General features: G+C 43.1%; 2 protein-coding genes across 2 annotated transcripts in view; one reads left to right on the top strand and one right to left on the bottom strand.

The window, feature by feature from the left end:
- Window positions 1-6,044: 6,044 nt before the first annotated feature.
- GCM2 (glial cells missing transcription factor 2) lies at window positions 6,045-14,598 on the bottom strand. The gene is made up of 5 exons (XM_023185345.1): window positions 14,443-14,598; window positions 9,934-10,186; window positions 9,240-9,352; window positions 8,675-8,800; window positions 6,045-7,721 (listed from the first exon to the last, which is right to left on the bottom strand). The coding sequence occupies exons 1-5, from the start codon at window positions 14,530-14,532 to the stop codon at window positions 6,783-6,785; spliced, it is 1,521 nt and encodes a 506-aa protein (XP_023041113.1). The 5' UTR covers window positions 14,533-14,598; the 3' UTR covers window positions 6,045-6,782.
- A 5,055-nt stretch (window positions 14,599-19,653) lies between these two features.
- SYCP2L (synaptonemal complex protein 2 like) overlaps window positions 19,654-24,965 on the top strand; it is an 80,192-nt gene continuing 74,880 nt past the window's right edge. The window contains exons 1-2 of the mRNA XM_023185346.1: window positions 19,654-19,953; window positions 24,326-24,394. Coding sequence (XP_023041114.1) covers window positions 19,945-19,953; window positions 24,326-24,394 — 78 coding nt within the window. The 5' untranslated portion in view covers window positions 19,654-19,944. The remainder of the gene's footprint in view (window positions 19,954-24,325; window positions 24,395-24,965) is intronic.

Here is a 24,965-nt window from a genome sequence, read left to right as displayed (position 1 = left end):
GTGTTTGTGTCTTAGTTCTTAACAACAAAAAAGTTTAAAAAGCAAAAAATAAAATGAAAAATTAACAATAGAAAAAACGTATAGAAGGAAAGAAATATAAATAAGAAAATATTTTTGTGCAACTGTACAATGTGTTTGTGTTTTAAGCTGTTATTACAAGAGTCAAAAAGTTTTTAAAAATTCATTCTACTATAAAGATACATGCACACATATGTTTATTGCAGCACTATGCACAATAACAAAGACTTGGAACCAACCCCAATGTCCATCAATGATAGACTGGATAAAGCAAATGTGGTACATATACACCGTGGAATACTATGCAGCCATAAAAAAGAATGAGATCGTGTCCTTTGCAGGGACATGGATGAAGCTGGAAGCCATCATCCTCAGCAAACTAACACAGGAACAGAAAACCAAACACTGCATGTTCTCACTCATAAGTGGGAGTTGAACAATGAGAACACATGGGCACAGGGAGGAGGGAGGGGAACAACACACACTGGGGGCTGTCCGGAGGTGGGGGGCAAGGGGAGGGAGAGCCTTAGGACAAATACCTAATGCATGTGGGGCTTAAAACCTAGATGAAGGGTTGATAGGTACAGCAAACCACCATGGCACGTGTATACCTATGTAACAAACCTGCACATTCTGCACATGTATCCCAGAACTTAAAGTAAAATTAATCTATCTATATATAAAATATTTTTTAAATTAAAAAATTTTATAAAGTAAAAATGTTATAGTAAGCTAAGGTTGATTTATTATTAAAGAAAGAATATTAAAATTTTTTTTAAATAATTTTAATAAATCCTAAGTATTTCATCATATTGGTCAGGCTGGTCTCGAACTCCTGACTTCAGGTGATCCACCTGCCTCGACCTCCCAAAGTGCTGGGATTACAGGCATGAGCCACTGCACCCGGCCCATTTTTTATATTTTATAGTATACACTCACTTTACCTTTTCTATGTTTAGATACACAAATACTTATTATGTTATAATTGCCTACAATATTCAGTACATTACTATGATGTCCAGGTTTGTGGCTTAGGAGCCATAGGTTCTACCATATTAGCGTAAGTGTATAGTGGGCTCTACCATCTAGGTTCGTGTAAATACAACCTGATTTCTCCACAAGGACGAAGTCACCTAAGGACACATTTCTTAGAACATATTCCCATTGCTAAGTGATGAATGACTGTGCTTATACTCAAAAATTACTCATTGTTTATCCAAAATTCATAACTGGGTGGCCTGTATTTTTGTTTGCTAACTGTGGCAACCCTATCACCAAGGCAAATTTCACTGGAAGAAATTTGAAGCTGTCAATACAGTTTTTAATCAAGCACATAGACTTTTATTCACACTTGAAAACCAACCTTACATCATCCAGAGAGTACATATGCTGTCTCCAGCTCCTTGTTTCCCATTGGCCCTCAGCCCATTCCAATCGGCCTCACAGAGCCCCATCACCCCATGGAAACAGGTATCTTCATGGTCACCAGCACGTTCTTTGTTGCCACACCCAATGGACACTCTTCTGTACTCATGTTAACATTTCAGCCGCATTCTGCAGTGTTGACCTTCTTCTCTCTTTTGAAAGAATTCAGCTCTGGCTTCTGTGACCCCTTCTCTGTCCTGGTTTTCTACTTATCTAGCCACTAATTCTCATCTCCTCTATCAGATCCTTCTCCTCTAACTCCAAATTGGGAACTCCTCATGGCTTCATACAAGGTTTCCTCCATCCTCCTCTGTATCAACACTGTCCAATAGAACTCTCTGTGATGATGGACATGTCCTCTTTCTGCACCATCCAATGCAGTAGCCACTAGCTACATATGGCGACTAGGCACTTGAAATGTGACTAGTGTGACTGAGGGATGGAATTTTAAATTTTATTTAATTATTTAATTTTTTAATTGAGAGTTCCACTCTGTCACCCAGGCTGGAGTACAGTGGCACAATCTTGGCTCACTACAACCTCCACCTCCTGGGTTCAAGCGATCCTCTTGCCTCAGCCTCTGGAGTAGCTGGGATTACAGGCATGTGCTATCACGCCTGGCTAATTTTTGTATTTTTTGTAAAGACTGGGTTTCACCATGTTGGCCAGGCAGGTCTTGAACTCCTAACCTCAAGTGAACTGCCCACCTTGGCTTCCCAAAGAGCTGGGATTACAGACATGAGCCACTGTGCCCAGCTAACTTTTATTTAATTTTGATTAATTTATATTACCACACATGGTGAGTGGCTACCATGTTAGACAGTACAGCTCTAGATTATCTTAGTAGGTAAGCTACTATTGGCTTTAAAAAGCAGCTTTATTCTTATGATCTCCTGATATTTATCCATATCTCTAACCCTCCACAGAGCTCCAGGATTGTGTCCATCTGATAGCTTCGATGACTCACAAGCATTAAGGGACCATAACTGTTCTTTTCTTAGCTGTCAATACTTCAGGAATGGTACCACCAGTTACTCAGTTTGTTGAAGCCAGAAAAGGAGAGTAGTTCTTTATTTTTCCTTATTCCTTACTATCCACACCTAAATCATAAGTAAGTTCCACGGATGTTACCTCCAACTTACTTTTATAGGCACCCTATTTACTTTTATTACCTGGCAGGATTTGCAGGATAATTGCCCAGAACTGGCATATTGATCCAGATTTTTACATTACCCATGACTTTTTGTCTCTTCCAAGCTGCAGGAGATCACTACTTGATTCAGGGAAATAAGCAGGGTTAGTCACAGGTTAGGAAATCTGCATGGGGACTGTGTAGACAAAGTAGGAGGCCAGTCATCCCCAAGAGGCTTTTATTGGCTCTGCAAGTCAAGCTTGATTCCTTAAAAGGAAGCACACTTCCAGTCAAAGCTTTGGCAAGACAATCAGTTTCTCCAATTGTGTCTTCAGACCTCTATTGGTGTAGTGCATGCAGTTAACTCCTGTTTGACATTCATGAACATTTCAGCTCTTCATGAGTCCTGCACGTTTTTTCTCTATTCCAATGTTGCAATCTTCAAAGCTATTAGAAACCCTTCAAAGCTAATAGAAACGATCCCAGATGGGGCCCTAAAATGAAGCAGCATCATTGTCTGGGGTAAATATCCGAGTCGTCGTCTCACACCAAGGAAATTGAAGATGCGTACACACAAGAAGTGAGTTTAAGAGCTCAGGTTTAATAGGCGAAAGAAAGAGAAAGGAGACTAGTTCTCTTTCCTGCAGAGACAGAGGGGCTCCCGAGTGGGTCTTCCCCAATTACATTTTGAATCTGTCTATTTCCTTCCATCTCCACCGCTACCATCTAGTCCAAGCCACCATTTCTTGCCTGGACTACTTGCAGTCATCTTCCTGCTTCCTAAACCCAGCTTTAATCCAGTATCCACACAGCGTCGGGATGATTCCTCTCAAAACATAAATTGGATCATGCCACTTTTCTGCTAAAAATTCTTCAGTGGTAGCCGGGCTCGGTGGCTCATGCCTGTAATCCCAGCACCTTGGGAGGCCAAGATAGGTGGATCACGAGGTCAGGAGTTCGAGACCAGCCTGGCCAAGATGGTGAAACCTCATCTACTAAAAATACAAAACTTAGCCGGGTGTGGTGGCATGTACCTGTAATCCTAGCTACTCCGGAGGCTGAGGTAGGAGAACCGCTTGAACCTGGGAGGCGGAGGTTGCAGTGAGCCGAGATCGCGCCACTGCACTCCAGCCTGGACAACAAGAGCGAAACTCCGTCTTAAAAAAAAAATTCTTCAGTGGTTTGCCATGGTTCTTGGAATAAAATCTAGATGCCCTGTATTGGACTTCAAGGCTCTGAGGCCTGCTTTCCATTTCAACCCAATTCATGCCATACTTCTCCTATCAGTGATAAGTTGATCTCTTGTTAACTTGACACCCATATGCATCTCCTTAAACCATACTAAATTTCCAAATAAAGACATGGTAGCTCAGCCTAACATGATGCAACAAACACAATGTAACTATCTGCATGCAACTGAAAATGCATTAATCTCTTTTTCAGAATTCAGCTTCCAGGATTTCAACATTTGGAATTTTAATCTTTTGGGATTGTAGTTTTTGAGATTTTAGACATTACGGATTTTGATCTTTCTGGATTTCAATATTTGGGATTATGGCATTCAGTATTGTGTCTTTTGGGATTATGATGGGCACCACCTAAAATCATGGGTTTGATGTGTTATTTATATCTTTTTCTATTATACATATATATATTTTTCTATTATATTATATTATATATACATAAAATATATATATATTTCTATTAAAATAAGTCAGTAACTATTAAATATTTGTGGACTGTCTAGACTCACTCTGTACCCCATGGGACCCTTGTACCACACGTTGGGAAACGATTGTGTCAGGGCCTCCAGTATGTCTGCTTACTCCCATTCCTGGCCCTTCCTCCCCATCCTGCCGGGATTCCTCAAGTCCCACATTGGAACACGAACGCTTAGAAGTAACAAAGCTCGCTCTGTGCCAAGAGCAATGCTTAAGTATAAATGCAATTTTATTGATAAAAGAGTAAAATCAAAGCCAATATAATGTATTGGCTAAGAACAGGGAGATGACCTGAATTCAAATCTTGGTCTCCCACTCGCTCTATACGTCATTTCACCTCCTCGGGTAGCTCAGGGGACAGCTGTGAGGATTAAATCAATTACATCAATTAATGTATGTCCAGGGCTTACAATGTCTGACAAGTGGTAAATGCTGATATATATATTAGCATTTTTTAAATGTTCTTTATTTTTTGAGACAGGGTCTAGCTCTGTTGCTCAGGCTGGAGTGCAGTGATGCTATTTCAGCTCACTGCAACCTCTACCTCCTGGGCTCAAGCCATCCTCCCACCTTAATCTTCTGAGTAGCTGGGACTACAGGCGTGTACCATCACACCCGGCTAATTTTTGTATTTTTTTTGGTAGAGATACAGTTGTGCCATGTTGCCCACCCTGGGCTCAAGTGATCCACCTGCCTCAGCCCCACAAAGTACTAGGATTACAGGTGTGAGCCGCCGTGTTTGGCCAGTAAGTGCTATATAAATGTTAGATATTATAGCTTGTGAGTTTTGGCAATGGAAGTTCAAAGAAAAAAGTAACCAATGAGTGTACTAAGCATCTTTCCCTTTGAAAAAAATTGGTTGGTTAGAAACTCATAGGAGTGTACCCATACCTACTTAATCTTTTGGTAATACTGCATGCATTTGTGATGTTTGAGTATTAAGATTTTATGAATTAGTTGGATAATATAGCATGCTCAATGATTTAAAATGGCATCTGACTTACTACAATTTAGCTATACAAATTGATTATTCTATGCAAATTTGAGGATGATACTTCTAGGCACCCCCTCTCAAAAATATATTGCTCATGTAGTTTATCTTTATTTGAAAACAGAATATTTTCACTAAACATTAGTGAATATTGGGAGCAGCGCAAAAGTGTGTGTGTGTGCACACGCCAAATGTTTTAAAAAGGCTTTCTGTTATGACAGAATACAACAGGTATTTTGCAAATAAACTACAAAACAGTCAAACTAATACTTTTTTTTTTTTTTTTTTTTGAGACAGGGTCTTGCTCTGTTGCCCAAGCTGGAGTGCAGTAGCACAAAGATGGCTGACTGCAGCCTTGCAGCCTTGACCTCCTGGGTTCAAATTATCCTCCCACCTTAGCTTCCGAAGTAGCTAGGACTACAGGCATAGTGCCATGCCCCGGGGTCTCTCTCTGTTGCCCACAGATGAGGCCTCTCTCTGTTCCCCAGGCTGGTCTCAAACTCCTGGGCTCAAGCAATCCTCCTGCCTTGGTCTCCCAAAGTGTTGGGATTACAGGCATGAGCCACCTCTGTCGGCCTTTTTAATATGTTTTAATGTTTCATAACAACTGTTTCCCAGATCATAATATGAACATTTATTTTCCTATTTCTGTTTTGAAGTAAGTCAAGAGTTGGCTTCATTACTTTAAAATGTCCTTGTTATATTTAATTGAACATTATCAATTATCTTTATGAAGAATAACAGAGGAACCATAAAGTTGTATTTTAGCAAAACATTTTAATTCTGATTCTGAAACCTAATCAGAAAAAAATGTATTTAGTACAATGATAATCCATTAAATACAAATCATTGTTAGGCTGTCTCTGTTATGGAAACATGTTATGAAAAGGTATTCAGCTAATATGAATCTTTTAAAAACAGCTGAACTTTACCATTGCTAGAGATTTTTTGAAAAGCTGTAGATATATACGTTGGAGATAAAACAATCAAAATTACTTCCTGAAGCTAGTTTAACAGGTTCTAAATGCTAAACAAAAATTTCATGAAATGACTCAGGAGATAAGACTGTAAAAATTCCTTCCTGAAGCTATTTTGGCAGCCTCTAGGGATGTGAAATTCCCTAAGGTGCTCTAATGGGAAAAACCCGAGAATGAGAACCAGAATCCTTGACTTCTACTCCCACTCGTAAGCTAAGTGAACTTAGGTCAGTATTTAACCTCCTCCAGTTTGCTTATTTGTTCGTTTGAGAGACTCACACTTTCCTGAGTTACTTCTATGTATTGTAGCCAGTTTCAAAATGCTGTGTGAAATTTCCCATATTATCTAAACATTTCCAACTGATTATTCTCTCAGCCACTCAGCCTTTTTACTACGATCTGTGTTTCTTTGCACATAAGGTGACTCTCCCCACTCAATAAGAGATCATTGCCGTTTCACATTTCCCTGCCTCCTGCCTGCGTGCACACTGCTATTATGTTGTCCCCTGGATTGTCTTTCAAAAATCCTCATTGTTATAGGTAAAGAAGGGACCCACTCTATCTGAGTAACTGATTGCACAGCCCAGCCCAGACAGACACACATCCCAAGTCTCTGCTTCATCCGTCCTAGAGGACACTGGCTCGTGGGGAATAGCCACAGTGGGTCTGATGGCCCGGCAATCTCCTGCAATTTTCATAGGAAGTGGCCCTGAAGGAGAGGTAGCCCTGGTGACTGTCACTGGAGGATCCCAGGCTTCTGGATAGACAGACATCCCAGCATCTTCAGGAGCATAGTTACAGCTCGAAAGGCTCTTCAACTCTCGCACACTGTCACTGTGTTTCATAGCAGGGGGCTGGTAGGCCTGGTAGGACACTTTAGTGGTGGTGGTAATCACAGTTTGTAGGGCAGGGGCACCTGGTGGCGGAGTCGTGAGGTACCTGCAGGGAAGCTCTGGGTTATAATAAGGGCGAGTGGCCATGGCCTGAAGCTGCCCATGGTCAGTCCTCTCCACAAGGCTGGGTTTTCCAAGAGCTGGTTTCCAGCCATGCTGTTTGTTGGTGAAATCAAAGCTTCTCTCATAGCTGCTGTATGAATTGACATTATATTGTAGTGTGTTCAGATGAACCCAGTCTGTGTCCTTAGGGATACTGGTGGAATCCTTATAAAGGGTGGGATATGGGCTCGAATTTGTATAACCAGGGTTTGCCAATTCATAGCTGCAAGGTGGCCTAGGCAAATAGATTCTTGGGCTTGAGTATTTCTGAAAGGGTGGCATTTTGTCTCCTTGAAAGATGGCTAGGTCACAGGTAGCTTTGTAAGAATCAGAGTTTGGGAAGGAAGGGCAAGGCTGCCCTGGAATAGGGAAGCTGGTTTCAGTAGCTATATCAAAGTCTTCTGGATTTTCCAAGGGAGGTATGTTGCTGAAATGACCACTGCTGTCTTGATTTTCTTCTGCCTAGAAAAATGATACAAACACAGACACATGCTATATAAATCGTGTGGACACCCTCACCTGTAACAATAGCCAACAAGTAAGTAAAAACAGACATTCATGTGCTGGGCTCTGAGTTGTGAACATGGCACTGCCCAGGTACGTGATTTAAGCACATGGTCCAAGGGTTGCTAAGCTTGAGATCTCTCAGACATAAATACCAACAACTGAATGAGGAAGGTCCGTGGTAGCCAGGTAGGATGCTTCTGAGTAGCAGATGGTCCTGTTCTCACCCATACTGTGTTCCTAATAGTGGAGACAGGAGCCACACAGGCCTGGGTTCAATTCCTGACTCTGTCCCTCACGAATTGTACAAGCCACTTAACCTCTCTGAGCCTCAGATTCTTCATGCTAAAAATGGAACTTAATAATAGTAACCTCATTATAGGGTTTCTGCAACCATTAAATGTGTGAAACTCTTAGACCAGTGCCTGGCACATAGGAAGTGCTGGAAAATGTCAGTTTCTGTTATCCTGACACTAACGCTCTGCCTGCTTGGCAAGCTTTGGTTGAAAAGGAAAACTGAATTAAATTGCGCAGAGAAATTTTATCTATTCTTATGGATGAAATAACAGAAAGGACCCTCTCAAGGGTGCACTGATAACTTCCTGTTGGTAGGCACATATTTCTGTCTTTATTACTGTTGCATAATCGCCCTTATATTAGGATGTCAGCACACTGACATATAAGGACTGTATCATTGCATGTAGAGATTGTTGCTTTTTCTTTTAAGGAGAAGAAGGGATTAGAAACCCTATCCAAATGTTGACTTAATGATATTTTGTTACAGACATATAATTTTCATATGAAATCAAACCCTTGTAATTAATGTATGACCTTCATATTTTGCATAATGATCAGCGTATCTTGGGATGAAAATGAGCTGAGACTGCTGTGCACTGTCAGCTCCCTGTTACCTTGGATTCTCGAATTCTCTTTTTCTGGGGTTGGTAGAAAGAGGCCATTTGTCTCTTGATGGCGCTTCTTCTAGCTTCCGTCTCCGATTTGCTCTCTGGTCTTGGGTGATCATGAACTCCCTTGGCCTGCAATAAGGAGAAAATGAATCATACATTTATGCCTCGAAAGGAAGCTGACAATGTTGCCCAAAAATTGATTATGCCTTTCCCAAGATCTCAGGTGTTTAGTTTTGTTTCTTTCAAAATGACAGAAAAAAAAATTCTTGAACAAATAAAACAGCCTTAAGAATTGACATCTTTTTAAAAGATCACCTGCAATCCCTTCACTCTATTGAAAGAATTATAACTATAACATGGTTTACCATCTGTGGACCTTAAAGAGCACAAAGCAGTGAGCAAATTTCTAGGCTCCCGCTAGGTCCCTGGGGAGCTCTAGCACCTATTTCTGGCCACTGGGGCTGTATTTTGTTTGGCCCAGGGTTCCCAAGGCACATGATAGGGTGGTTTGGCCTTTTTTGGTCTGATGAAAAATATCCATCACAAATTGTGTTCTCACCTGACCTACCTGAAAAAAGATTGCATTGCTATCAAGCCGCCAAAAGTTGGTTACGGGGTATCCGCTGTGCCCTCGACAAGGAATCAACTCCAAAGCAGAATGACAGTTAGGGCATGCCTTCTCTGCAAAGCCCAGAAGGGAGAAATATTAACCCTGACCCCAGACCCTTCTGAAGAAAGAAAGAGCAAATTAGTTGGGAACAAAGAACTCATGCTTGGGCACAGTGGCTCACGCCTCTAATCCCAGCACTTTGGGAGGCCGAGGTGGGCAGATCACCTGAGGTCAGGAGTTCAAGACCAGCCTGACCAACATGGAGAAACTCTGTCTCTACTAAAAATACAAAATTAGCTGGGTGCGGTGGCTCTCACCTGTAATCCTAGCACTTTGGGAGGCCAAGGAGGGAGGATCACCTGAGGTCGGGAGTTCAAGACCAGCCTGACCAACATGGAGAAACCCTGTCTCTACCAAAAATGCAAAATTAGCCAGGCGTGGTGGCGCATGCCTGTAATCCCAGCTACTTGGGATGCTCAGGCAGGAGGATTGCTTGAACCCGGGAGGCCGCGGTTGCAGTGAGCTGAGATTGCGCCATTGCACTCCAGCCTGAGCAACAGAGTGAGACTCCACTCAAACAAACAAACAAGAACAACAACAACAAAAAGCTCATGACTCCAAGGTCACCCTCTCCCTGGCCCCGCGTCCTCACTCTGCTGTTTCAGCCGTGCCTTGTCGCAGATGGCTGGCCGCAGCTGCAGGCGGGAACCGTCGGGCAGGCAGCAGGCCTGTGCACACACCACCACACCCAGGCATGACTTCTTGAGGATGCGGCCATTGTGGTTGTTGGTGTTGCGCATGGCCCAGCCGCTCAGGTGACGCTGAGCCTTCTTCTCATCGCTGCTGTAGATGAAGCGCACGTAGCCATCAGGCCACTCTCGGAATTGGTCGAAGAGGGCCAGCTCCTAGAAGAGTGCAGAAGTAAGGGTGGTCGTCCGTTTATCCAGTCCAAACTGCACACATTATGCTCTAAAATTTCTCCAAGCACATTAGGATAAAAACGTGTTCCTTTTAAATCCCGTAATGTCAAATCCCAAAATGCCACTCTTTCTATATAAGACTTCCTGACAACCAGGTAATAAGTAATGTTTATACAGTGCTTATCTGTTAAATGCTATACATTATTCATCTAGACTTCAAGTTATAGGCAAACAATTATTTCCAATTTACCAACGAGGACATGGAAGTCCAAGAGGTTAATCAACTTGCCCAAGGTCACGTCACACAGCTAGCAAGATCTGGCTCTAGGATTTACACCCTGGCAGTCCCATTCCAGAGCCTGTACTTCTTACCACTATATTATATCACTTCTTGGTGTGTTTAAATGTTGAAAACATTTTTAAGTTAAGTATCAAAGTACCAGGGGAAAAAGTGATTGGAATGTTCTATCACTGAAATGTAATTTAACTGGTAAATATCTTTAAATCAGTGCATTTTCTTCTAAAGCTCTTGGCTCTCTATGCCAAACCTGTCAGTCACATTAGCACCCAGAGTAATGTGAGAGAGGAAAGAACAGCTTCCCTCCCTATTCTCAACTTGGATCTCCAAGTTTAAAAGGGTACTGCAATGAAGGACTTAAGCCATGAGCTTTGGGGTGTGGGTGAGCTTGCCTGGCACTGGACTGCTCCCCAGAACAATATGGGATTGTCATTCTCCTCAAAAGAGCCACATAACTGAAATAATAAGTTATATCTAAAATACTGAGCATTGCCTTAGTAGTCACATTTGGTAGTCTTTGTCAATTTAATGCATTATTTATACTGCAATAAATGTCTCTTTTACATATAAGTTTCATTGTATAATCACCCTTTACTGAGCACTTTCTTTTTTCTTTTTTTTTGAGATGGAATCTCGCTCTGTCACCCAGGCTGGAGTATAGTAGCATGATCTCAGCTCACTGCAACCTCCGCCTCCCGGGTTCAAGTGATTCTCCTGCCTCAGCCTCCCGAGTAGCTGGGACTACAGGCGCATGCCACCACGCCTGGCTATTTTTGTATTTTTAGTAGAGATGGGGTTTCACCATATTGGCCAGGATGGTCTTGATCTCCTGACCTCATGATCCACCCACCTTGGCCTCCCAAAGTGCTGAGATTACAGGCATAAGCCACCATGCCCGGCCACTGAGCACTTTCTTTTATGTAATGTTTAGGGCTGCTTTCACACTACAATGCAGAATTGTATTGCAAAGCCATATTATGCAATATATATAATTCTCACAACATCTTTGCAAGATGGACATCTTTACTCTTGTTTACTAAATAAGGAAATGAGGGTTCAATAGATAACCTTTCACAGTGGCATAGCTGGAATATAAACAGAAGATGGGTAGCAGCCAGACCCAGTAGCCTTGCTGGTGTGATAAAAGCTCAGAACAGTGTATCATAGTAGTAAGCCATTTGCATCTCTTCCCCACTCCTGCCACTCAGGAAAATTAGATCAAACATTTGCAAAGCCAAAGTATTCACAGTTGGAAAATTCAGACTTGTATACATCACGAATACTGCACATTCTAACAGTAATAAGGTAAATGAGTGATTTTGTTTCCAAAATTACAAAGATATTGTTGAAAGCATTATTACTACCATTAGGTATTATTTATCTTTTCTCTGAAATATTACAATTGACATAAATTAGTACATCAGTGTAAGGTAAGACACAAGTGAAATATATAATGATGTACTATCAACTCCAAGCTTATACTAAATGCTAATATCTTTGTTTTAAAAGTGAATATTTTAACTTAAGGATCTTAGTAATGAATTGACAATTTTCCAGAAAATAGCCTTTCTTTAGTTCTCCCTTAAGGATGTAGACTAGGCCCTCATGCCTCACACGAGCTACTGAGGTAGTGACCCCGGCAGTGAAGCCGCAGAGACTATATTTTTAAAATCAGAATAGAGGATGTCAAGGATTGGGTTTCATTTGTTCTAAAGTGTTGGCATGTTGTGTGTGTGTGTGTGTGTACGCACACACACTCCACCGGAACCTGATCGTAGACCCGGAGGAGAGTTTGAGATGGTTATCTCACTCTACCACTTGATGACAAGTCGGTAAGTAGCCTGAGACCAAGGCAAATTCAAGGACTCTCTCAAGGTCATACAGGTAGTTTAACTCACTCACTCGGTTAGCCAGAGCAGGGCGATGCTAAGTTTCTTCACTTCACTGTGTCCCAGTGTGCCTGGCCCTTTTGAGCTATTACACACATACTTCCGCTTAACAACCAGTGTCCTAAAACAAAGTTCATATTTACATAGGAAGTCTACCAAATGCTTGAGAGACGAACCATAATTACATTATTTGGATGTGATTTTCTAAAATGCAAGATATGATTGCTTCCTGTGAAGATGTACATGGACAGAAACAGAATGAGATGCACTTGCTGTACTGTGGTCCACTTTCATGAAAGTGGTACCATGTGACTCTAAAGTAGGCAGACTTTAAAACAAAGGAGTGGGCTGGGCATGGTGGCTCACGCCTGTAATCCCAGCACTTTGAGAGGCTGAGGCGGGTAGATCAGCTGAGGTCAGGAGTTTGAGACCAGCTTGACCAACATGGAGAAACCCGATCTCTACTAAAAATACAAAATTAGCCAGGTGTGGTGGCGCATGCCTGTAGTCCCAGCTACTTGGGAAGCTGAGGCAAGAGAATTGCTTGAACCTGGGGGATGGAGGTTGCAGTGAGCGGAGATCATGTGATTGCACCCAGCCTAGGCAACAAGAGCTAAAATCTGTCTCAAAAAACAAACAACAAAAAAAAACCCAAACAAACAAACAAACAAAAACAAAGGAGTAAAACACACCTAATCTACAAATGTATGGATCCAAAAAAGTGCTGACCTCTTTGAGAGGCGACACAATGTTGCAATGAATTACTATTCATCTGAACACCTATCAGGCACATTTTAGTTGCTGAAAAAATGACACATCTCTTTTATTCCTGTGCCACAACATTGCTGGAAGCCCACATTTGTAAATGGTTGGGAAGCAACTCTCATTCTACACCCCCCATCCCCCATGGCCGGGACTTCAGAGTCACTCAGTTTTGGCCCAAACCAGTATGACCAAGCATAATTGGTCATTCTCTGGAATTGGCTTCAAACCACTTCATTCACCACTTCATCCATCCCAGTTCATTCTTTGGACTTGGCTCCAAACCATTTTTGCTTTATTGAAATAAAGCAAAATACAACGAATTCACTCTAAAAGAATGATGATTTGCTTGTCATTAAAGAAGAAGTAAGTTTTGGGGACAGATGGCCTTGTTGGTATGACTATGGTGCCTCCTTCCTCTGGGCAGTCAGGCAGGTCTGAAAAAATTGCTGATGTTGGGCTATTTGTTTTAAATTTAGAGCATTAGATTCACTTTACAGTTGTACCTCATAGTTTTGTTGTATGAGAAGCAGTGGTATTTACATCTGTTTAGATTTTCTCGTTAGCTTTCTCATGGATTTAAAGTAAATGAATAAGGAGAGGCACCTGATTTCTACCTTGATTAATGGGAAGTGAAAGGACAGGTGTCTCGCTCTCCCCAAGACTGGGAATGTGGAGCCTGATCAACATTTCCTGCTGCTTTCTGTGTAATTTCAGGCAAGCACAGGTAATTGCTGGGAGAAGACACATTTCTTCCTCTTTCTTTCTTTTTCTTTTCTTTTCTTTTTTTTTTTTTTGAGACGGAGTTTTGCTCTTGTTGCCTAGGCTGGAGTGCAATGGGGCGATCTTGGCTCACAGCAACCTCGTCTCCCGGGTTCAAGCGATTCTCCCTCCTCAGCCTCCCGAGTAGCTGGGACTATAGGCATTCTCCACCAGGCCCAGATAATTTTGCATTTTTAGTAGAGACGGGGGTTTCTCCATGTTGGTTAGGCTGGTCTTGAACTCCCGATCTCAGGTGATCCGCCCTCCTCGACCTCCCAAAGTGCTGGGATTACAGGCGTGAGCCACCGTGCCCGGCCGAGAAGACACACTTCTAAACCCAATTCAGCCTTTTGTGGAGTCCAGTTCTCTTTCTACATTTGAGGGGGCCTCAGAAACCCAGAAATTTTGCGTGTGTGTGTGTGTGTGTGTGTATGGTACGTCCACAGACTCTTCAAGAACTCGATGCCATTCTCCCTCCCTCCTTCGGATGGACTGAGCCCCGCGTGCCCGCACACACCCGGTTCACTTACCTGAGGCATCTGCGGATCGTTGATGTCCCAGCTGAGCTGCATCCCGTAGGAGCACACGCCGACCGTATCCTGCACCGCGGCTGCGGGCATCTGCCCAACCCGCTCGCGCTTTCCGCCCAGAGTTCTGAAAAATAGAAGAAAAAAGGAGAGGTGCGCCAGGTGATTTTTTTTCCTCCTCTTTAAAGAAGAAAGTGGGGTATGTGTGTGAAGGGGAGGGGCAGAGAGAGAGAGGTTGTTTAGAAATCTGGAAGTTGGGGACAATGGTTATGGACCCGGGCGGGGCCCTGTCCTCGGCCGCGGTGCTGAACGGTCTCCACCCGAACGGTAGCATCAACGTCTGGCAGCTGACCCCTCCTTTATAAAGATGCATCTCCGGAGGGCTCCGCCCTGTTTCGCCTACCTGGTTAGCGCCCGTGCTCCAGGGGCCGGTCACCCCCTCCACCACAGACCCAGGAACGGAGGTGGAGGTTAAACTCAGCCCTGGAAGCAAAGGGAAACTGCAGCCAGGGGGTGGGGGTGGAGAGGGTAAGTTGGAATGTATCCTTTAAGTTTAAAACCTTATTCTTTTCTTTTCTTTTCTCCTTTTTTGTCTCACTCCGTTGCCCAGGCTGGAGTGCAGTGGCGCCATCTCGGCTCACTGCAACCGCCTCCCAGGTTCAAGCGATTCTCCTGCCTCAACCTCCCGAGTAGCTGGGATTACAGGTCCGCGCCACCACGCCTGGCTAATTTTTGTATTTTTAGTAGAGACAGGTTTTCGCCATGCGAAACCCTTACCAAGCTGGTCTTGAACTCCTGACCTCAGGTGATCCGCCCGCCTGGGCCTCCCAAAGTGCTGGGATTACAGGCATGAGCAACCGCACCCGGCCTATTTTTATTTTTTATTTTTTCTAAACGCATCCAGCTTCCCTGATTTCGGAAAGGGGCTTAGATGGAAGCTTTGGAAGCAGAGGCTTTCCAGCAAAGTCCCCTGAGAGTCAACACTCAATTCCAGTAGAACATGGGAACCGTGCATGGGCCCCTCTGCCGTCCGCGCGCTCCCTACCCTGAATAACCGTGCCCACGCCTCCTAGTTACGGGTCAGCCCATTTTGGGCCTCCACTGCCGGCTCTTTCCCTAACTATTGTGCTTGTCTCGGAGTCTTCGCTCGGCTGTTTGGGATGTGTGACCGGGGGCCACGCCTCCGCGTATGCTCGCGAGCCCAGGCGCCTTCACGCTCCCGGGGACTTCGGAGGGACCTGGCCCTGCAGGAACGGAGTCCTACAAAGTGAACCCGGAGGAGGTGGGGGGAAATGAGCCCGGGGTAGGTGGGACCTTGGGGAAGGAGAGAAAGAGGAGAGGGGAAAAGTCCCGAAGAACTCCTAGCTTTCTCCATTGCTTTGGCTCCCTCTGGGTCCCAGCTTCCTTATCTGTTAAATAAGGGGTTGTGGTTCGGCGAGCTGTCAGTTGCCACCCAACTGAACACAACTCTTTTTGAGACGGAGTCTCACTCTGTCGCCCAGTCTGGAGTGCAGTGGTGCAATCTCAGCTCACTGCAACCTCCGCCTCCCAGGTTCAAACGATTCTCCTGCCTCAACCTCCCAAGTAGCTGGGACTACAGGCGCGCGCCACCGCGACCAGCTAATTTTGTATATTTAGCAGAGACGGGTTTTCACCAAGTTGGCCAGTATGGTCTCGATATATTGACCTCGTGATCCGCCCGCCTCGGCCTGTCAGAGTGCTGGGATTACAGGCACCGCGCCCGCCCGGCTCACAACTCTTTTAAAACTCTCAAAAAAAAAAAAAAAAAAAAAAACTTTACTGATATAGTCGTGGAAATATCACGATGAAATTGTATTTACTCCATTACAGTCTTGGGAGGCTTTGGGGGATTAGAGAATCGCGGTGGCGCGGGGGGTGCGCAGGACAATATGGGTTTTCCGGGGCTGGGACGAAACCTTCCTCATCTGAGCAGCCGTCTCGCCCAGGGCTACTACGGCATTTGGAGACCCTCAGTTAAAAAAAAAATATTAGAGTGACTAAAGTCACTCTGACTACGCCAGGGCCGGATTCTGGGCAGCCAGGGAAAAGGGCTTCTGGAATTTATTCCCCGCGCCCTTGTTTTGCAGCTGCACGCTTCCATTCCCAGCCCTAGCCGGAGAAGAGGAGCCAGCTACTCACGGCGGATTCCCTTGATAGAGGTGGATGAACCGAATCCATGACCCTCCAGACCTGAGGAGCGACGCGCCCTAGACCTCGGCACCGCAAAGCCGGCGCTCGGCACACGGACCAGTGCTGCGCGGGACTCGGCCGGGAGGGCGCCCATGCCAACGCCTCTTGCAGGATTAGTGCCTTCGGTTGGCAAAAGGCGGACAAAGGAAGGGCGAAACAACTTCAGGAAGCTAAGGGTGATCCGCGCTCCCTGTCCTTTTACTTCCCCAGCCAAAGGCACAGTGAAGCTTGCTTAGAAAAGTCGATCCCGCGGCTGGGCGCTGTGGCTCATGCCTGTAATCCCAGCACTTTGCGAGGCCGAGACGGGAGTATCGTTTGAGCCCAGGAGTGCAATACCAGCCTGGGCAACATGGTGAAACCCTGTCTCTTCCAAAATAATAATAATAATAATAATAATAATAATAATAATAATAATAATAATAATAATAATAATAAAAGCCGGGCATGGTGGCATGTGCCTGTAGTCCCAGCTACTAGGGAGGCTGAGGCGGGAGGATCGCTTGAATCCAGGAGGCAGAGGTTGCAGTGACCTGAGATAGCGCCGATGCACTCCCGCCTGGGCGACAGAACCAGGCCCTGTCAAAAAAAAAAAAAAGAAAAGTGAAAGAAAGAGAGAGAGAGGGAGGGAGGGAGGGAGGGAAGGAAGGAAGGAAGGAAGGAAGGAAGGAAGGAAGGAAGGAAGGAAGGAAGGAAGAAAAAAAGAAAAAAGAAAAGAAAAGGAAAGAAAAAATAAGAAAAGAAAAGAAAAAAGAAAAAGTATCCCGGTCTGTCACAGAAGCCTGCCAATGGCAGCGGACCAGCGAACTCTGTTGGGGAGAAAGGACAACTTTGAGCAGTTCCTCGCGATTTTTTCCTCCCTTATCTTCAAGCTTGGGTCCTCCTCCCAAGCAAAGCTGAAGGGTCCTAGCAGAAGAAAGTGATGTGTTCATTCCCAGCCTCCTTTCTCCCGAAGTTCTCCTCCTGAAAGGTCCTGCCAGTAGTCAGGGTTTCTGATTAAAACCACTCTCAAATGGTTGCCACTAAGGTCTAGTTGGGAACGAAGAGATGTGTCTCCTCTTCACCCACTAGTTTCATTCACAGATTTTCATCTTATTAACTGACTGCCAAAGGTCCCCGGAACTCCTGTTGATTCAGTTGCTTTTCGTGTTGTTTTGTCTTCCAAAATTGAATGAAAATTTATTGATCATCCATTTTAAAATATATTATTTCATTAAATGTTGTAGTTTAAGATAACTTATCCTTTCAAATGTTCTAAAAATAACTTTAAGATAGTGATTTAAAGTTACCTCTGAGAATGCATAGAAATTAATTTTTGGTCTTATTGCAGTGCTAGAATAGTTCTTGTCTCTGTGCCTTTGGAATGTTCCTAGAGAGACCTGATCCGTCAAAATGTAAATAAATAAAACTTCTTTATGTTAAAAGCAAATCAATTAATTTCTAAAGGGATTCTGGTATCCAAAGAAATGTCATAGCGCCTCTACCATATTTACTTTGAGAAGAATTAAAATATGCATTTCAAGTTCCCATAAATTATATTTGGGCAAAACATGTTAGTAAAAGAAGCTAATCAAAGTAAAAAAAATAAATAAACAGGTAAAAGGTATTTTGCCTATTTTGTTATTTTTAATTTCTCTTAAAGATTTGAATGCATTGCACCATACACTTTGGAAGGATATGTTTTTCCCCAAAAGCCTGAAAATAACAGATGATGAAGTTTGCTATCTAATATTATGAAAACTCTAATTTTTTAATATTCTATTAAATTAAATTCATTTAAACTGTAGCTTTTTTTTATTGCTTCTTCTTTATTTCTTTCTTGCCCTGGTATTATATTTGTATTGACTCACAATAGTTTATACTCACAGCTGTTCCTGTCTTGATTACTAGTTTAATATTACAAAACTCCATTAATTGAAAAGGAAGAAAACCTGCATTTGAATTTCCTTGGTTTAGATTAAAATAGGTAAACTAATGTAAGAATATTTACATTATACTTGCCAGAAAATGGATACGACAGGCTTTGACACAAACATTGTTTTGAACAGACTAGAAGTGTGTGCAAGTCCTGGGCTAACAGGGGTTCTGGTTATGTTATGTTTTGCTTTGGTGTAGACAAACATCTTCTGTACATATTATGACATGAAATACTCACAGGTCTAGTTATAATATAAGTTGATTTTTACACAAAGAATGTTTGGATTGGAGGGGTCTTTTTTTGTTTTTGTGGAAAACTCCAATCCAACTTAGTTTTGCCACCGTGTTCATACAACGGGCCACCTACCCAAATCAGCCCAGCCATTGGTACGCATACTTGTCAGGTTAAAGGAAATAGACAAAAAACCAAACCAAAACCCAAACAAAAAACAACAACAAAATAAACTATTTGCTTTGATAAAAAAAAAAAAAAATTCCCTTCCTCCGCACCACCGTACTTAAAAAACAACAAGCAAACACTCTTTTTATGTGTGTGAAATCAGGAATGTATTAATAATATCGGGTACAAGTCTGGTTACCATAGCAAAGGGTTCGGCTTCTGTCTACATACATCAATGGACCAAAAACTGCTCCTCTGTATTTATTTATTTATTATTTATTTATTTATTTAGACAGGGTCTTATTCTGTCTCACAGGTTGGAGTGCAGTGGCGCGATCTCGGCTCACTGCAACCTCCGCCTTCGGGATTCAAGTGATTCTCCTACCTCAGCCTCCCCAGCAGCTAGGATTACGGGCACATGCTACCGCGCCAGGCTAATTTTTTGTATTTTTAGTAGAGACAAGGTTTCACCATGTTGACCAGACTGGTCTCAAACTCCTGACCTCAAGTGATCCACCCGCCTCGGCCACCCAAAGTGCTGGAATTACAGGCGTGAGCCACTGCGCCCGGCCGCTCCTCTGGGTTTTTAAAGCGGGGCGAAAACTTGGAACAGCTACCGCAAAGCGAACGACTACCTCTCTGGAATTTCGCAAATAAGGGACGTTTAAACGACATAGTTCACATCCTTTGAGTGCTGGCTTTCTCTTAAAGGGCGTGTGCGTGCGCCCAGGTGGCTTGGCCCGTGTGCGCTAGTTACTTGCACGCTTTTCTTGGTTCTCAAACACCGAGCTCTAGTCAACTGCTGGGGCGGATTCATCAATTACAGTTGCGGAAGAAGACTCGACTCAAAAAGCGGTCCGCCACCAGGGCTCTCGCAGCAGCGCCCCCAGCGGGCGGGTGTCTTGGGCAGGGAAACCGCAGAGGGCTGACCTAGCGCAGCAAAGCTGAGCGGCGCGCCGCTTCAGCACGGAAGCCTCGGTATGCAAGCGGTGAGTGACCCCCGGAAGGCCCGGACCTTTCGTCCACAGTCCGAGGGCGCGCGAGGGCTCTGGGTTCCTGGGGCTCAGGCTCTGCCGCCCTGAGGTGTTCTCTCAGAGATCGGGCTCTGAGCACAGTGCGCCGTCACCTCCTTGGATTTGCTCGGAGTGTATTGGCAGCTTGCGGTGAGACTAGGCAGAAGAGAAACCTCGGATCCCTCGCTAAATAGCGCTCAGGGAAAGGGGAACCGGATAATTCGTATTCGGAAAGCAATGAGATAGTTCTTTTCTAGTTGCTTTGTGTAGTTTCCTAGCCGGTTTTCCAGCCCTCTTTCCACCTTGCTGCATAGAAAGTGGAGTAGCGTTAAGCAGCCCGAAGTGTTGGGACTTCATTTAACCGAATGACAAAGGGCAGGCCCTAAGATAAAGCTACAATTATTACTTATCAATAAATAATAAAAAATAAAAACACGTGGAGTGTGAGCCCACCCAGGGACGCCAAAAACAACAAACAAAAACCACTTGGGGCGTGTTTCTAACATTCTTCTGCCTGGGTTCCTGGTGGTAGAAATTCTGATTTAATTGGTCTACGGTGGGCCGGTAGTTTGTTAGTTTGTTAGTGAGGACCCCAGGTGATTCTGATAGGGATAATTGCTTGCCTGGATTCAGGAACTCACTCTTGTTCTCCATAACGTCCATCTGTCATCTGGCGCCATCTTCCCAGCCATGGGGAAACAGATTTGGGACACAAACCTTTCTAACATCAAGCTACGCTTAAATTCAGAGCACTTAAACATAACCTCCTCACCATCCCTCTTACATTGAAAGCTGCCATTCACTGAACCATTTTTGTGTGCCAGGCGCTATCTATGCTAAGAACATTACAAACATTCTGTCAGTCCTCACTCCAATCCTTCCGTATAGGTGTTCTCTTTTTTTTTTTTTTTTTTGAGACGGAATGTCATTCTGTCACCCAGGCTGGAGTGCAGTGGCGTGATCTTGGCTCACTGCAACCTCCGCCTCCTGGGTTCCAGCGATTCTCCTACCTCAGCCTCCCGAGTAGCTGAGACCACAGGCGCCCGCCATCACGCCCGGCTAATTTTTGTATTTTTAGTAGAGACGGGGTTTCACCATGTTGGCCAGGATGGTCTCGATCTTTTAACCTCATGATCTGCCCACCTCGGCCTCCCAAAGTGCTGGGATTACAGGTGTGAGCCACCGTGCCCGGCTATCATCATGTTTTTTAAATGAAGAGACTGAAGCTCAGAGAATCTAATGACCTTTTCTGCCTAAACCATCCCACTTTCTGATTTTCCTGTCAAGTTCCTACCCACAAAAGTTGCCATATGATCTTCACAGAAGGGGGATACCTTTCTGTGCACTAGAGTGGCTCCAGAAATTCCAGAAACAGTAAGCATTTCTTTGGAATTTGCAGAGTACTGAACACCAAGGCCAGAGACGGTTGGAAGGAGGTAGAAATAAAAATACACAGAGCATCTCTGCATATGAGTTGAACTGAAGGAGAGATAGGGCAGTGTCTACAGAGAAAAGAGGTAAAGGAGTGTAACATAAAGACTCCTGGGAATATTTTCTTTGGGATAGGAAGTATTTCCCACTAATTCAGAATTTGTTGACAAAACTTAGAAATTCTTTATAGATCCATAGCGTAGTGTTTATTTGATGTCAGTTTGTGTTATGAATTAACACCCCCCCTTTTTTGTTTTTGATATGGAGTCTCACTTTGTCATCCAGGCTGGAGCACGGTGGCTCGATCTCGGCTCACTGCAACCTCCACCTCCCGGGTTCAAGTGGTTCTCCTGCCTCAGCCTCCTGAGTAGCTGGGACTACAGGGGCCCGCCACCACACCTGGCTAATTTTTTGTGTGTTTAGTAGAGACGGGGTTTCACCACATTGGACAGGCTGGTCTCGAACTCCTGACCTCGTGATCCACCTGCCTCGGCCTCCCAAAGTGCTGGGATTACAGGCATGAGTCACTGCGCCTGGCCTAACACCCAATTTTAATTGTAGCTTTAGCTGTTCCTTCTATCTCACTTTTGCCTCTACTCAGTTATCTACTAATACAATGGTTCTTTTTCTTTGCCTTTATCATTTATTTTTAATTGACACATGTTAATTGACACATAATAATTGTACATGTTAATAGGTGTAGTGTGATATTTCCATATGTGTATACAATGTGTAATGATCAAATCAGAGTAATTATGCATATCCATCACCTCAAACATTTCTTTGTGTTGGGAATGTTCAAGGTCTACTCGTCTAGCTGTTTGAAAATATTCAGTAAGTTCATTATAGTCACCCTACAGTGCTATCGTACTCTAGAACTTACTCCTTCTTCCAGGTAGCTGCAATTTTGTGTCCATTAACTAACCTCTGCCTATCTCACCCTTCCCCTTTTCTAGTGACCACTATTCTATTCTCTACTTCTATGAGATCGGCTTTCTTTTTTTTTCTTTTCTTTTTTTTGAGATGGAGTTTTGCTCTTGCTTCCTCAGCTGGAGTGCAATGGTGCGACCTCAGCTCATTGCAACCTCTGCTTCCCGGGTTCAAATGATTCTCTTGCCTCAGCCTCTCCAGTAGCTGGGATTACAGGCATGTGCCACCACGCCCGGATAATTTTGTATTTTTAGTATAGACGGGTTTCGTCATGTTGGTCAGGCTGGGCTGAAACTCCAGATCTCAGGTGATCCACCTACCTCGACCACCCAAAGTGCTGGGATTACAGGCATGAGCCACCACACCTGGCCGAGATCAGTTTTTTAGCCTCTACATGTGATCAAGAACATGCAGTGTGTCTGTCTGTGCCCTGCTTATTTCACTTAGCATAATGTCCTCCAGGCTCATGCATGTTACCATGAATGACAGGATTTTGTTCTTTTTTTCTGGCTGAAAAGTATTCCACTGCATGAATATATCACATTTTCTTTATCCATTCATCCGCTGATGGACACTTAGGTTGATTCCATATCTTGGCTATTATGAACAGTGCTGCAATAAACGTGGGAGTGCAGATATGCCTTTGACATACTGATTTCTTTTCTTTTGGATATATCTCCAGGAGTAGGATTGCTGGATTTATGATAGTTCTGGCTTTAGTTTTTTGAGGAACCTCCATGCTGTTTTCCATATTGTCTATACTAATTTATATTCCTACCAAACAGTGTACAAGAGTTCCTCTTTTTCCATATCCTTGCCAGCATTTGTTGTTTTTTGTCTTGATAATGGCCATTCTAACTGGGGTAAAATAATATCTCATTTTGGTTTTGATTTGCATTTTCCAATGATTAGTGATGTTGAGTATTTTTTCATATACCTGTTGGTCATTTGTATGTCTTCTTTGGAGAGATGTCTATTTAGCTTATTTACCCATTTTTAATTGGATTGGTTATTTTGCTGTTGAGGTGTTTGAGTTCCCTGTATATTCTGGATATTAATGGCTTGTTGGATGCATAGTTTGCAAATACATTCTCCCATTCTGCTGGTTGTCTCTTCACTCTATTATTTCCCTTTCTGTAAGAAGCTTTTTGGTCTGTATAATTTCATTTGTCTATTTTTGCTTTCATTGCCTGTGATTTTGAGGTCTTCTCCATAAAATCTTTGCTCAGACCAATGTCCTAAAGTGTTTCCCCTATATTTTCTTCTGGTAGTTTCATAGTTTGGGATTTTAAGTGTAAGTTTTTAGTTTATTTTGAGTTGATTTTTGTATATGGTGAGACATGGGATCTGGTTTCATTCTTCCACATATAAATATCCAGTTTTCCCAGCACCAGTTATTGAAGAGACTATCTTTTCCCCATGAATGTTCTTGACACCTTTGTCAAAAATCAGTTGGCTATAAAGAAGTAGATTTATTTTGGGTTTATCTATTCTGTTCCATTGGTCTATGTATGTGTCTGTTTTTATGCCAGTACCATGCTGTTTTGTTCCTATAACTTTGTAGTATATTTTGAAGTCAGGTACTATGATGCCTCCAAGACAGTTTTATTTAACTTTATTTTACAAGTTCTCATTCTGAAAATGGTTTATTAGTTCAAAGCCTTTTACTTCTACTTCATAATCATCATTATAGAGTTTGTTTTATATGATTATTTATTCAAATGATGTTTGCTTTGCTTCTTCTGATAGTTTGTATTGTATTTGTCATAGACCATGCTAAAGAAGGTTGGATAAAGTTTTTTTTTTTTCTAAGTACTATTTTACTTAGACCGATAATATGAGCAAACAAAAATTTCTGTTCGGGAAAACAATACAAACCTTTATTTATTTATTTATTTATTTATTTATTTTTGCTTTATGTTTAAAACTTGAAATGCATTTCTTTGAAATAAAAATTGTTTTAAAAACATATTTTTATTCCACACAGAAAAACAAAGATCCTTTGCAGCCTATTAAGGAAGATAGGACTGGGAAGGCCCAGGATGATGCTTTCTGGGTAAAGATCAAGTTTCTTTTATAATGTGTGTGTGTGTGTGTGTGTGTGTCTGTGTGTGTATGTGTGTATGAGTGTATGTATTCTTTCTAGTTCTGTGTTCCCTGGGTCATTAGCAAGATTGTTCCTCCAGTTGCTCAAATCACAAGCAGAGAAATCTTTATTTTTCTCCTTCCCTAATCTCTCACATCCCATAGCTAGTCAATTTACTGTTAGACTTGAAGGGCTGGGTGCAGTGGCATACACCTGTAATCCCAGGTGTATCCTGGATTAAATCCTAGTCTAAACTATCTTGTATCCTGTGCTCTTCTAGATGTAGATAGATAGTACTGAACAAACTAGATACAACTTCTGCCTTTATGGAGCTTATAGACTGGCAGAGAGCCAAAGAAAGCAGGAAGAAAAACAACAGGGTATTGAGATGGGGAATAATTGGGAGTGTTGAGGAGACACCTGGTCTACTTAAGGTGATCCTGGAAGATCTACCTGAAAAACTTATGCTTAAGCTGTGGTCTGAGTGGAGCCAGCCATGTGGAAAGTGGTGGTGTGAAGTAGCCCAGGCCTCGAACAGCCA

Source organism: Piliocolobus tephrosceles, chromosome 5 (genome assembly GCF_002776525.5).
Source record: "Piliocolobus tephrosceles isolate RC106 chromosome 5, ASM277652v3, whole genome shotgun sequence".
Taxonomy (NCBI): Eukaryota; Metazoa; Chordata; class Mammalia; order Primates; family Cercopithecidae; genus Piliocolobus; species Piliocolobus tephrosceles.
This window is presented reverse-complemented; position numbering and strand designations above follow the sequence as displayed.

Excerpts from the sequence above, each read along its gene's own strand:
- GCM2 (XM_023185345.1), bottom strand. The coding sequence starts at position 14,532 with ATGCCCGCAGCCGCGGTGCAGGATACGGTCGGCGTGTGCTCCTACGGG. Across the intron at positions 8,801-9,239 it reads GCAATGCAATCTTTTTTCAG|GCCAAGGGAGTTCATGATCA; the intron begins GTAGGTCAGGTG and ends TCCTTATTGCAG. Across the intron at positions 7,722-8,674 it reads AGAGAATTCGAGAATCCAAG|GCAGAAGAAAATCAAGACAG; the intron begins GTAACAGGGAGC and ends TCATTTTTCTAG.